The 11,551-nt window shown below is 47.8% G+C and overlaps 2 protein-coding genes across 2 annotated transcripts; both read left to right on the top strand.

The window, feature by feature from the left end:
* Nucleotides 1-711: 711 nt before the first annotated feature.
* Nucleotides 712-2,919, top strand: EMWEY_00013730 (hypothetical protein, conserved; the record flags this gene model as incomplete). The annotated part of the gene is made up of 2 exons (XM_013479271.1): nt 712-1,956; nt 2,218-2,919. The coding sequence occupies 2 exons, from the start codon at nt 712-714 to the stop codon at nt 2,917-2,919; spliced, it is 1,947 nt and encodes a 648-aa protein (XP_013334725.1).
* Nucleotides 2,920-8,637: 5,718 nt separating this feature from the next.
* On the top strand, nt 8,638-10,727 carry EMWEY_00013720 (hypothetical protein, conserved; the record flags this gene model as incomplete). Its single annotated transcript, XM_013479270.1, has 3 exons — nt 8,638-9,538; nt 9,760-9,815; nt 9,993-10,727. 3 exons carry the CDS (start codon nt 8,638-8,640, stop codon nt 10,725-10,727), a joined length of 1,692 nt encoding a protein of 563 aa, XP_013334724.1.
* Between the last annotated feature and the right edge of the window lie 824 nt (nt 10,728-11,551).

The raw sequence follows: 11,551 nt of genomic DNA, 5'->3' as shown, positions 1-11,551 counted from the left end.
CACGGGCGCTGCCAGGTGTAATCGCTACAGCTCAGTGTAGAGGCACAGGTGCTCTACGCTGAGCCCGAAACCTATTTTTTCCCATTTATTATGTCACCCCTTATAATTTAAAATTGCCACATGTATAGTTCCGACCCATTTTAGCTGTGTCATTTTGCTGCCCCACGCAGAGCGCGCCATTGCATTTTCCTGTGCAGTCCCACCACACCTGAACCTCGTGCACCACTTATTGGATCAGAGCCCTACAGTTTGGCTGTAAACTATGAATATTCCCCCAACCACTTCCTCATTTCATTTTTGATGTTTTATAAAAGCTTGCAAGTACACCTATCACGTGCTGAACGAACTCTCCGTACACCAAGAGTATGGGGATCGACTTCCGTGGTGGGCGGTCCTTGCAAATCAACGTCACGTCGGAGTGTTGTTCATAGCCATTGTGCCGCTAAATTTATGCTTTTTCGACCATATTCGAATTAGGCACCATCTACTGGTACAGAAGGTACATCGTTCGCACTTTTAAAGGGTTAGTTTTTGGCCGTGCATGGTGTCCCGTTGTGAGCGGTCCACCTCAAAGACGTCCAACTGCTAAACAGGCAGTCTGGTGTAGATGATTCAACACTCTCTACCCATCATACCACCTTTTCATACTAGCTGCTATATACGTACTGGCTTTTTCCCTGGGGTTGGTACTACTAACCGACGGACTGAGCGATGAATGTCTCGACCCTCCTCGCGGAACCACCTGGGAATGATCAACCTGATGAGTCTTTGGTCCTCAGTTTGCTGGACAAAGAAAATGTACCTGACAGAAGCCAAAGCCGTCGTTGGGTCAGCTTGCGTCCCCCATCCAGGGCTGGGAGATTCCTCCCTAGGTTTGTGGCACTAGGCGCAGCAGCAACAGCAATGTATCTGATTATCACATGTGCCACCCATCTCACAAAACCAGTACGGCACTGGAAACTTGGACGGGGTTTGGCTTCAGGGGAAGAGTTAGGGGATACTGGGGAAGATGGAAGCAGTGGCAGCATATCGGATTTATGTGGACCCGGACAAACTGCACAAAATGGAGCAGCGCCGCTCTACTCACACACGGACGCGGCACTACAGCGTGTACTTGATGAAATAAGCTTAAGTAAATCGACGACTAATGCTCTCCCCGATCAGCCCGAGCACATTGACGCAAAACTGACGCGTGGCCGGTCAGGCGTGCGGGGACAAGCATCTGCCCGGAAGAGGAGGCGAGAGACAAACGTCGGCCTGGAGGCCGAGGCACTCAGTAGCAAAAAAGCGGTTCTCAGCGACCCACAAGATAAAACACCTGGACCAGCTGACCTGCCAACTCAGCTGTTCTCAGATGAAGTCCAACTAAGTTTCTGGTTGTCTAGAACTGCCAAAGAGTCGCCAGAGAAGCCTCCTTCAGAAGGCATTCGTACCCAACCCCCATCTGGCAAGGGTGCACGTTCAGTATTTAAAACGGCATTTCTCAGCGAACCACGAGATAAAACACCTGGACGGGTTGGCCCATCAACTCAACTGTTTTCAGATGCAAGCCAACTGAGTTTCTGGTTGTCCAGAACTGCCAAAGGGCCGCCAGGGAAGCCTTCTTCAGAAGGCTTTCGTACTCACCCCCAAGCTAGCAAGGGAGTGGGCGCCTTGGGACCAGGAAATACAGATAAGGTCACCGTATTTATTTCTCCGAGTGATATTTTTTTAGAAAGCTTGTTGGACGACGGCGACATTATATTGAGAGATTGGTTCCCTGAACCTCTAACAGGTACCGTGCCGATTAGCCACTTTGACGAAGATCTGGATTTAGAAGGATGCGAGGACGTGAAGTGTTATTACGAGGATCCCAAGAAACCAGCCACATCGTCTGCAGATGCAGGAGTGGGGCATAATCAACAAGGCAGCATCTCTACTAAAGTGCGCACCGGACCTTCGAGTGTCTGGGGGCAGGTGCGCTCTGGTTCGTGACATAGTTCCTTATCAAATAGGCATCATATGCTAGATCTGAACTTGCCGCTGCTCATGCATTTTGTTTACGGTGAACTGCAGGAGTGCACATCACCCAGAAGCCGTGTATCGTATTATTTGCTGCCAGCACTGCAGCCTGGTTCTATGATATCTAGCATGAGTCGTTAGTGCCCGCAGTCCTAACGACATTAGTCAGACAGTATTTGCACCTCGTAAACACGTTGCTGCAGCTTCTGTGCTCAGGCAGTCCAGTCACAAACGGGGCCTTCTGCTGAGGGTGGAGGGGCTGCTGTCGTAGATTCTTCAGGATCCGGCGATGATATGAACGCGCATCCTTTCTTCCGCTTACCTGCTGTGCCACCCAATCTTAGTGCAAAACAGATCGACTTAGCCAGTCTTGCTTCCTCTTCTACAGTAAAGGGAAAACCAGTATTTTCTCTTCATGTGATCAGAAGTGTTTGTTTAGGACCTTCTCTTGACAAAGATTCTTTCGATCTTCTGGTGGACGCAGCAGAACGCCTGTGTAAATACGCTTTGGAACACATGGACACGGACGTCGCGGGTCTGGTTCCATATCGTGTCGTGGAAATCATGGGGACCATATTCTTCGTCGTGGACGCACTCTATTGCGCAGACCAACTGCTTGGTGCAAATGCCAACAGTAACCAATGGTGGCCGTCAGTAATGGATCGCGTCAAAATTGCTCTGAGCTCTTTCGAAAAAGACAAGAAGAACCGTCATTTGAGTTCCAGGTATATGAAGCTTTGTGTAGCTCTGGTGGAAGCTCTTGGTACCTACACAAGAGGTTCCCGGCCTAGTGCAAAAGATGTGGTCTATCTAAAACGGTCTCTGGTCTGTGAGTCTGGCAAGACGAAATTCGGAGGTAACGCGTGGGATCCTTGGCGAAGAGACGAAAGGCTGTGGACTGGGTCTAAATCCTGCTGATTTTAGTGGAAGCAGCTATAGTGGAGGCGTGAAACAATTCGCCAACAAATACGCCTTTTGTTGAGGCCAAATTCTTGTGAATACTGCGGGAACTTCGCCTATGTTGACGGATGCGTTGTATTCGTGTCGTCAGTATATAGGCTGGGCGCTTAGCCGCTCGTTTTTGGTTAGTCTGGCACATCCATGTAGAGTTTATGGTGCGGCAGGAACCCACCGTAATAAATTGTACATTGTGCCGGCGTGCGGTAACGTGTGCACGAATGTGCCGTACCTGCACTATATTTGAACAATGCGCTACCCTGTGAAATCTTAGGGTAGTGTAGGCATGTTTTTGGTGTCCTAAAATAGTAGTGGGAAGTAGAGATTCGTTTCAAAGAGAATGAGTTGAGAAGCAGTGTTTTCCCCAAGTGCATTTTAGCTAGTTTAGTGATGTACACCTACGGGTATAACTGCGTACAGTACGTATAGCCTCGTGGAGCAATGCTGCAAGACATGGACTCAGCTGGCATTGGTAGTAGTGAATCTGGTTATTTTATCTTGTCTCAAACACACGGCCATGGAAATTCGTTACAGCAGAGGTGTATCTGTAGGAGGCAGCACCGATAGAAAGCCAACATAGGAGGCAGAAGGCTAGTTGACAAACGTTGAATTTTGCCATAGGCCTTCAAACACACAGACCTGTATGTGTGTGTGAGGCGTTGTTTCCAAATCCGTCAGTTGGGCTGGATGTGGCAACAGCTCCTGCAAATGCCACTTTGGGGGCTGTCATTTCTTCGTTGACTGAAGTGCTACCTGCATGCACTATTCGGGCATGTTTTTTTTTCATTAATTGATACCGTTTCGGTTCAACTTGAACATAGTCTCTTCGTTACGTATCTCTGCAATGCTGCATATCCTTTCTAATTGTGTTTGTTCCGCCCTCTGTTGGCCGTATTGGCCCTCGAATTTAGTTATTCAGGGGCCCAGCGTCTTGTTGTTCGCCTTGTTTTCCCTGCGCTTTTTCCGTAGTGCATGCATACTGGGTGAACCGACGGCGATACGGTACGTATTCTTTCACTTCAAATGCACGCCATTTTGGGAGTATCAAAGCTAGGGATTACAGTATTCTCTAAAACACCTATATTAGGCATGGGGGCGCGTGGCGTCAAGCTGAAAGGGAACAATTTGCCTTTGCTGCAACGTCTAGTACGGTGTTATACGACGAACGGACTTTAAGAGCACAACACGGCGATTTTTGATGAATACCTGGATATCTCAGGGCTGGATAATGTATTAATTGCAGTGAGAGAAGGAATTGCCTCACTGCAAGGATGAGCTGTTGCCGGAGCAAAAACTTGTGTGGACTCAGCCTGCCCAAGTAGGTTTGACGCAAAAACTGCTTGGCGTTTACGGCATTCACAGCTTTGAGACAGCTCATCCAACAACAAAATAAGGAAAACGTGCCACCTAGTGGAGAATAGAAAGGAGGCTCTTGGAATGATATGTACTGCCGCATGCACTGCCACAGCCCTTATTACCGACAACATCCTGCCAACTATATAAATGTGAATTGATAAACCCTGAACAGTAAATGAGCACGGAGTGCGACGTACAACCAGGACGCAAACTGTATGCGCACTTCTTCTTGTGGGATTTCCAAACTCTTTTATTCCCGTCGGCGACTGAAAAGAGTAGGCACCCAAACAGTAATTGTTGGGGGCTACAGGAATACTGAGGAATGCACCGAACGATGGCTTGGCCCTGTATAAGGACCTAGGGGGTTGGTGGATTACAGCAGTGAAATGCTTTTACAGCTGGACACCCGCGAGCTCTTTTTTTTGGATTCGCGATTGAACTAAAGTGCCCTTCGCGTTTTGCACTCAAGACCCAGAAGGGGCAGAACAGCTGAAATTTGGAGACACCGGCTAATTCATGTCTAATGCGTTTGGCTAGGTGGGGGCATGAAGGTTATAAATCGACCCATCTTGTTTCTGCACTAAGAACTGTCCCTCTGCTAAGTGCCTTCTTAACCCGGCTGCTCCTTCGAATCTAACTAGCATCACCACAGCACTGCACTACCTCACGTTTCCCCAGTCAATTTTCCCCTGCCCACGACAAGTATTCCACTTCTCCCAGAATATGCAAATATTGCCAAGCTAACTGGGTAGCCTGTAGCTTCAGGGTCGCATGATCTTGACACAAAAGATGTGCACATTTGAGACGGTACGACGCATCACTGGCAATCTTCAGGTACAGCGCCGGTAACTTGTGTACAGCAAGACCATTTTGACTGAAAATATCTAGGTATAGATAGCTCGCAAAACGAAGCTTCCGAGGGTCTTGAATTAATTTGCATCCCCCATCCGTTTTTCCTATGCAGTTCAAACTTACAGTACTTGCCACTTTCGCAATAGCCTATTGTGTTGAGATGCTTGAGGCGGTACTTGATTACTTGTTGTTTAATGCTTCCCAAACCTCAGTACGTTTGCCCGTTACAAATGAAAACAGCTCACATTTGTTGTCATAGACGAATGCGCCATACAAAAGATGCAGTGAATAACGTGGAACCGAGCGATACGCGAATCACGAGTTGGCAACGAAGAATGGGTGGCTTCTGACAATTTTTAATGCGTTTAATATGCTAGTATTTCGTGCACTTAAATCCATCACCAGCACTTACACACCCTTTATATGCACTGTAGAATTGCTAAACAAATCGATTATTCATGAGGCCCTTCAAATGGCTTAAGCACAGTGGTCCTGCAGTCGTGGAAGACCAATGAACAGATGTGCGTAGAGGCTGCTTGCCAGTCCAAGGTGAAGCAGGAGCTGCATATAGCATATTGCGCGCACACTGAATTTTGATGTGTCCCTTTCATAAGACTAAGGTGAACGTTCAGGGAATGAGGTACATTCCCATCACTAATGAAGAGCGCAATCAAGCAACTGCACAAGGGTACTAATTTTCATCGATCCCTGCGCAGGGATTAGTTTTGTTCTTTTTGGGTTATACTGAAGAGATTGCGAAGCGCTTATGCACACGGCAACCAAGGTCCGTACTGCCAATATGAAGGTTTGTCACCTTAGGATTACGCTACTCACATTGCATTTCCGATAGACTTGCAGCTTCTTGTTCAATGCAGAATTGCTAAATGCTTGCAACCGTACCATGATCAAATACTTACCCATGCGCTCAGTATCCCCAGCTGTGCTCCAGTCGACAAATGTGGTGCGCCAGCAATATCCTCGCGAGGCCAGCATTTTCTGTTGTGTTGCATGTGCTGTTCCACGGTGAAGGTGCAGCTGTTAATTATCAGGTCAGCCACAGCATATCCGCTGGAAATGGTTTCATTTGTTGATCAATACTTTCAGATGAAGACGGAAAGATGGCATTTGTGCTCGTCTGTAAGTTGTACTCCCTTTCCTCTCGGTGCAGCAACCCTAAGGTTGCTCGTAGCAGATGGAGCAGGAAGATAAGGACCAATGTAAGCTCATGACATCACGGAATTGTCTTTTGAAGATCTTTTCCTCTCCTCAAGATATATGCGTTTTGTTTGCTTCCAAGAGGAATGCCTATTTACCAGGAACATTGAATACCTGCAATCGAACGGCCTCCAAGAAGAGGGAACATACACACAAAAAGAATAATTAACTGCAGCAGCTCCCGCAGCAAAAACGAATGTGCTGCATGCGGGAGGCCTACTGGACAAGCTTTAATCGTTCGCAAGTTGCAATTCCTATCTACTTGATGAAGGGCAACGTTTCGAGGTGTGATATTGGGTGTTAGGCTGTGGAGTGGATCTTCAGAAGTATGAGTGATGCAAGCAGACCGCTCCACCAAGGTTCGGCCGCTCGACCGAGGTTCTTCGGGCCAAGCTGAAATGAAATATTTGCGTATGCGCCATGCCATAACTTCTTAAGGGGTTAAATATTCAGCATCCAGTAGATTTTAACAGTCATCGATCCTTCTTCGCATGTAGGATTCGACGCTTTCCGGAAAAGATCCTGTTATGCGTCTCAGTTACAGCAGTTGGCTATCCTCTAGGGATTTCCTTAGACGGATCCGTCTTCCACCAAACAGGTGCTCTTCTCTATTATCTACAATTTGCTGTAGTCCTTCGTTGTGTTCTGCTGAAGCGATGCACTTCCTATGCAATACTACTTCGTAAAGTATTCTTTACAGTTCATCCCTGCGAAACTCTGTATACGCTCTGGAGTGTGAGTGCTGACCGCACCAGCGGCTCTTCACATAGGCTGTGTCAATTCTGTTGTGGCTCTTGCGCTAATCTTGTTAATGGTTACAACCCAACTTAGACGCTGGTGTGTGGTGCTTTTAGATGCTTTTCCTATTCGTCAAGAGTGCCGCTCGGTCTATACGCATACTCCGAATCATATAACTAGTGCATTGACCCTCCGACAGGCAGACCTAATCACTTAGTAAGTTACCTCGCAAACATGTGCAAATTTATTCGGAAAACCAAGTAGAGGAGAATAGATGGACTCCGCTCTTTAGGCTATGCATGTACGAAGCGATTTACGTTGCACACATTATAAGAGTAAAATGGTAGAGAATGGATCTATAGTAATGCACTAGTCCACTCGTGCATGGTACTGCAACCAATGTATTCGCTGCTCACTGTTGACGCGTGCCACGCTTCTTCAAACAGGTCCGTTGCCACCGAGGCACGCATCGTTACGGTGGAGAGTTTTTGTTGAGCGGCGGTCTGGCCATACTATTGGAAAGCGCATCGGAGGGCACAGAAGCACAATTCAAATTGCAATTTTCACGCACTTAAGCTGTTCTGCAGAAAGATGCTTGTCTAGCGCAGAAAGGCCGGTACCGTAGAAGATCAACCCGCAGGAGGAGGCTGCAGAGACGCAGTGTAACGTGGGTGTACTGACGAGCTCGTGCCAGCAAATTGCGGTCCCTATGAAAATATCTTAGAAAAGTGAAAATCAAGCAAGCAGTAGAGGGTCAAAGAAAGGACATGTGTTGGTTGACTGCGGCGCATCGAAGTTGGGAGTTCCGCCCCACATGGAAGAAGTGGCGTATCTCCAACACGAAAAGCGGGTTTACAGGCAGATAAATTTGAAGGGTCTTACGATATTCAGGGTACACCTGGATGTAGTTGTTTTGAGTGCTAATCTACCTATCGAGTGTAGTAGTCCTTACCTCGAGTGCCAACCGAATGTCCAATTGTGCCTGCCACAAACCACTCTCTGCACAACAAGAAGTGTTTCAAATTTCCATGCCTACTGCACTGGGTATTACTCATACTTAGATTTCTTCTTGTGATGGGAAGGCCTGATGTGCTCCTAGCTTCTTTGCCAAGCAGCGCACGACAGGCCCACGGCTGGTTCGCTGATCGACGCAGGCACGCGGCGAAAAGGAAGCTGGTAGTACAAACAACAGCCATTTAGTGAAGGTCCAAGAAAACAGCATTAAACTTAATTGGCAATAAATTTTGATCAATTGTGCCTTCAGTGCAAAATCTATGGAGAAGCTCATCCTCACGACTGAAGCCGTGGGAAGTTTCCTCTGCACGATGCTGCTGGATCTACAGATTTTCTTCTCCAGACATTTTCGCTTGTTTATTCAACAACTTGCCGTTGCATAGTCTAACCTTTATCTCAAATAATACCCAGAGACATACAATTTTGTTTCCGTGTGTACTTTCGAAGCCCGACGCCCAGCATTGCAGTGACTCGTTGGCTATTTTGGAAGCCATTCCTTTGCCAATGCTGGCTTCTCCCATGAATTCAGCATACCAAAATGGGGAACGCTTTGATCAGGTGTCTTTCGTTTCTGAGGAGCAGTGGAGAGGAAGTAGTCGACGAGATATTTTGTATGGGCTGAGGGGATATCTCTATTCGCACGGAGTTCCCCATATCTCCCCGTTTTATGGGGGAATGGCCTTAGTTTCTTTATTTGCCATTGTTTTTGTTGCTACCCATTGCTCTACCCGTATTCTTCACATGGACACGCCTTGGTGGCATCAACGACGCCGGCTGGCTGATGAACACCAAGAAGTAGCAAGCAACGGTGGAAAAAGAGGTGACTCACCACCTTGCGAATGGTTGAATAACGTTGGAAAGGGCCAAGTGAATCAGAAGTCGATTGGGATCCCAACTCCTATGGTGGCGCTAAGTGGATCGAATACACGCCCAGCGGGTCACGGCGTTAAAGTAATGTGGGAAACCGCAAACGACGAGGAACTGCAAAGGATCGCGACGCTGCAGAAGGAATCAGGCATTCCCTTGGATTCAGAGAGTACTTTACTGGGGGAACGTCTTAGCGAGTCATTGGAACTGCTAATTGAGAGTGCTTTGACTGATGTGAGTAGCTTGCGGGTGGAGCCATGGCTTCTGGACCCTGGCTTGGAAGTGCCTGAAGGCCTACTTCTCGAAGGGGAGGAAGAAGGCGAAGGGCCTCTTCCCCAAGATTTTTCAGAAGCAGGGACAAGCAAAACCTGGGATGGCATGGGTTTTGGAAGTACTGTTTCAGTTTCACCGCCTGCGGCGTTTGGCGAGCCCAGTACAGCCACTATGCAACAGCTGTCACAGCAGGCAGCTTGTGCCGTTGTAACGGACGTGCAACCGTCTTCAAGCATCTCATCTTCACATGGGCCTCGCATTGCTGGTAATCGAAATGCACACGCACATTCATTTTTGGGCACAGCTCAGGAGGCGGAGCAAGGACTGACCTCAGGTGGGGTTATTCATTATCGTCGGCAGCTCCATCGCCAAATTTGGTTCTCAGCATTTTCTCTAGCACATAATTTATACAACGGTGGAACAGTGGGTGTTGCCATGCTGCACCAGCAAAACAAAACGTTGCGGATTTTATTTGCCCTTATGCAGACGCCATACAAGGCCCAACCAGTAATGTTTTTGAACCGAGGAACTCTGGCTTACAGGTAGGGGTCGCTATGCTGCTTTGCTGACTTCTAAATGCAACCTTGGAGCTCCGGTAGTAGTCTTATTATGATAGTGTAATGTTTTTTTTTGTGGTAACATCCACGACAAAGGCCACATGGTGCGTCCGGCATGGATTCAGCCGTCTCATTTCGAATCATATTGATCTCTGCGTTCAGGTTTCGTTTGTTGAGGCGGACACGTCATATGTGGAAAAACCACAGTCGCGTCTTTTCCCATCTCTTTATGCAGCTCTCTCACAAAAGCCCTCTTCTGAATCTGGGCCAGATTTAAGCAAGCATCCTTTCTACAGGACCCCTCAGTTGCTTTCAGGGGTGGTTCCAAGGGACTTCAATATGGACTCTGCTCTCGCAGCTGCCAGTCCATCTTCTCCCCTCCGCACACTTCAGCGGATCAGTTCATGGCTTAATATGGAGATGCTTGACTTGACCGGCTCTAATCTGCTCATGAAATGTTTAGAAGACCTCGTCGGTTTTGCGGTGCATCACTTCAAGAGTACCCTCAAGGTTGTGAGGCCTGTATTCGGGGTCGAGACACTGGCGCTTTATCTGCTGATTGCAGATTCGTTGTATGCTGCTAGTTTGGCTTTGGGGGACCCAGCGCAGCGCAATACTTGGTGGGGAAGAATTATGTCTGCCCTTCCTACCAACATTGTCTTAGGTTCGCACCCACATCCGCGTAGGGCAAGCAGAGATCTTCTCTCCCTCGCGGGAAGGATTAAAAACGCGTTGGACATATTCCGGTCAGGCTGTCGTCCCTCCCCGATTGTGTTGGTTCCTTTAAAACAGGATATCTTATGCAGTGGCATGCTACGCAAGTTTCAGCGGGGCAGGTGGAAGATCTTTAAGACTGACGATGACAAGTGGAGAGTTTATACGCAGAAGTATTCGTGACATTAACTTTCATGTCAGCGTCGAGTATAGTGTAAGCTACGCACAGGATCTGGTTCAACTTTATTTTGATTAGACAGCGTACGAAACGAGTGAAACTGAGCAAGGCCTCGTGTGTAGTCCCTAATTTGGCGATTGATCCTTATGATGATCCCTTTCCATGTGGTTGCATCTTTGCCCCAATGTGTTTTTTTTTGCACTACCATGTCCACCATTTGCTTAGCTCCACGTCTTCGTTTGTATAAATCATGGCTGTCTTTTCACCTTTCAGTTTGCATTCATCGGCAAGGGGGAGGGCTGATTTCTATAACCAGCGGGACACTGTAAATTTAAGCTGGTAAATTAAACTTTTGCGGTAGAGGATATTATCAACTATTGGGGATTTCAAAACTTGGGAAGACTGTCTTCTGGCCGTATACGCGCTGGAGACCAATAGGCGATGCGTGTTTTCCCCAGCAGACTGAAGTTTTCCTTGATCGGAGGTAATTCCATTTGCGCACTTACACAGATCATGCGCACATATGGGCCCGCTAGGAATTTCCTCATTGGCCGAAGTTCTTAAAGGGACTGCTGAAAGTCAGCAGCGATCTGTGCCAGCAAGCTCGGCTGCATTTGTACGCTCGTTGTCAAGACAGGCTGGCCTGTTGCGTTTTGGGAGGAGTGAACTTCCTCGCCAACCCAACCCTCGATTGCTGTGCAATCGAGGGTTGGGTCTGCAGTGGTGCCGAGTACACATTTTACAATATCATCCAACTGGAACTCCCGGTATATATGTGGGGCTCTACCCCATTAGGTTCCCATGCTAGGTTGACCACAAAGCCAGGTCC

The sequence above is a fragment of the Eimeria maxima genome, genomic scaffold (genome assembly GCF_000499605.1).
Source record: "Eimeria maxima Weybridge genomic scaffold, Emw_scaff102, whole genome shotgun sequence".
Classification (NCBI taxonomy): Eukaryota; Apicomplexa; class Conoidasida; order Eucoccidiorida; family Eimeriidae; genus Eimeria; species Eimeria maxima.
This window is presented reverse-complemented; position numbering and strand designations above follow the sequence as displayed.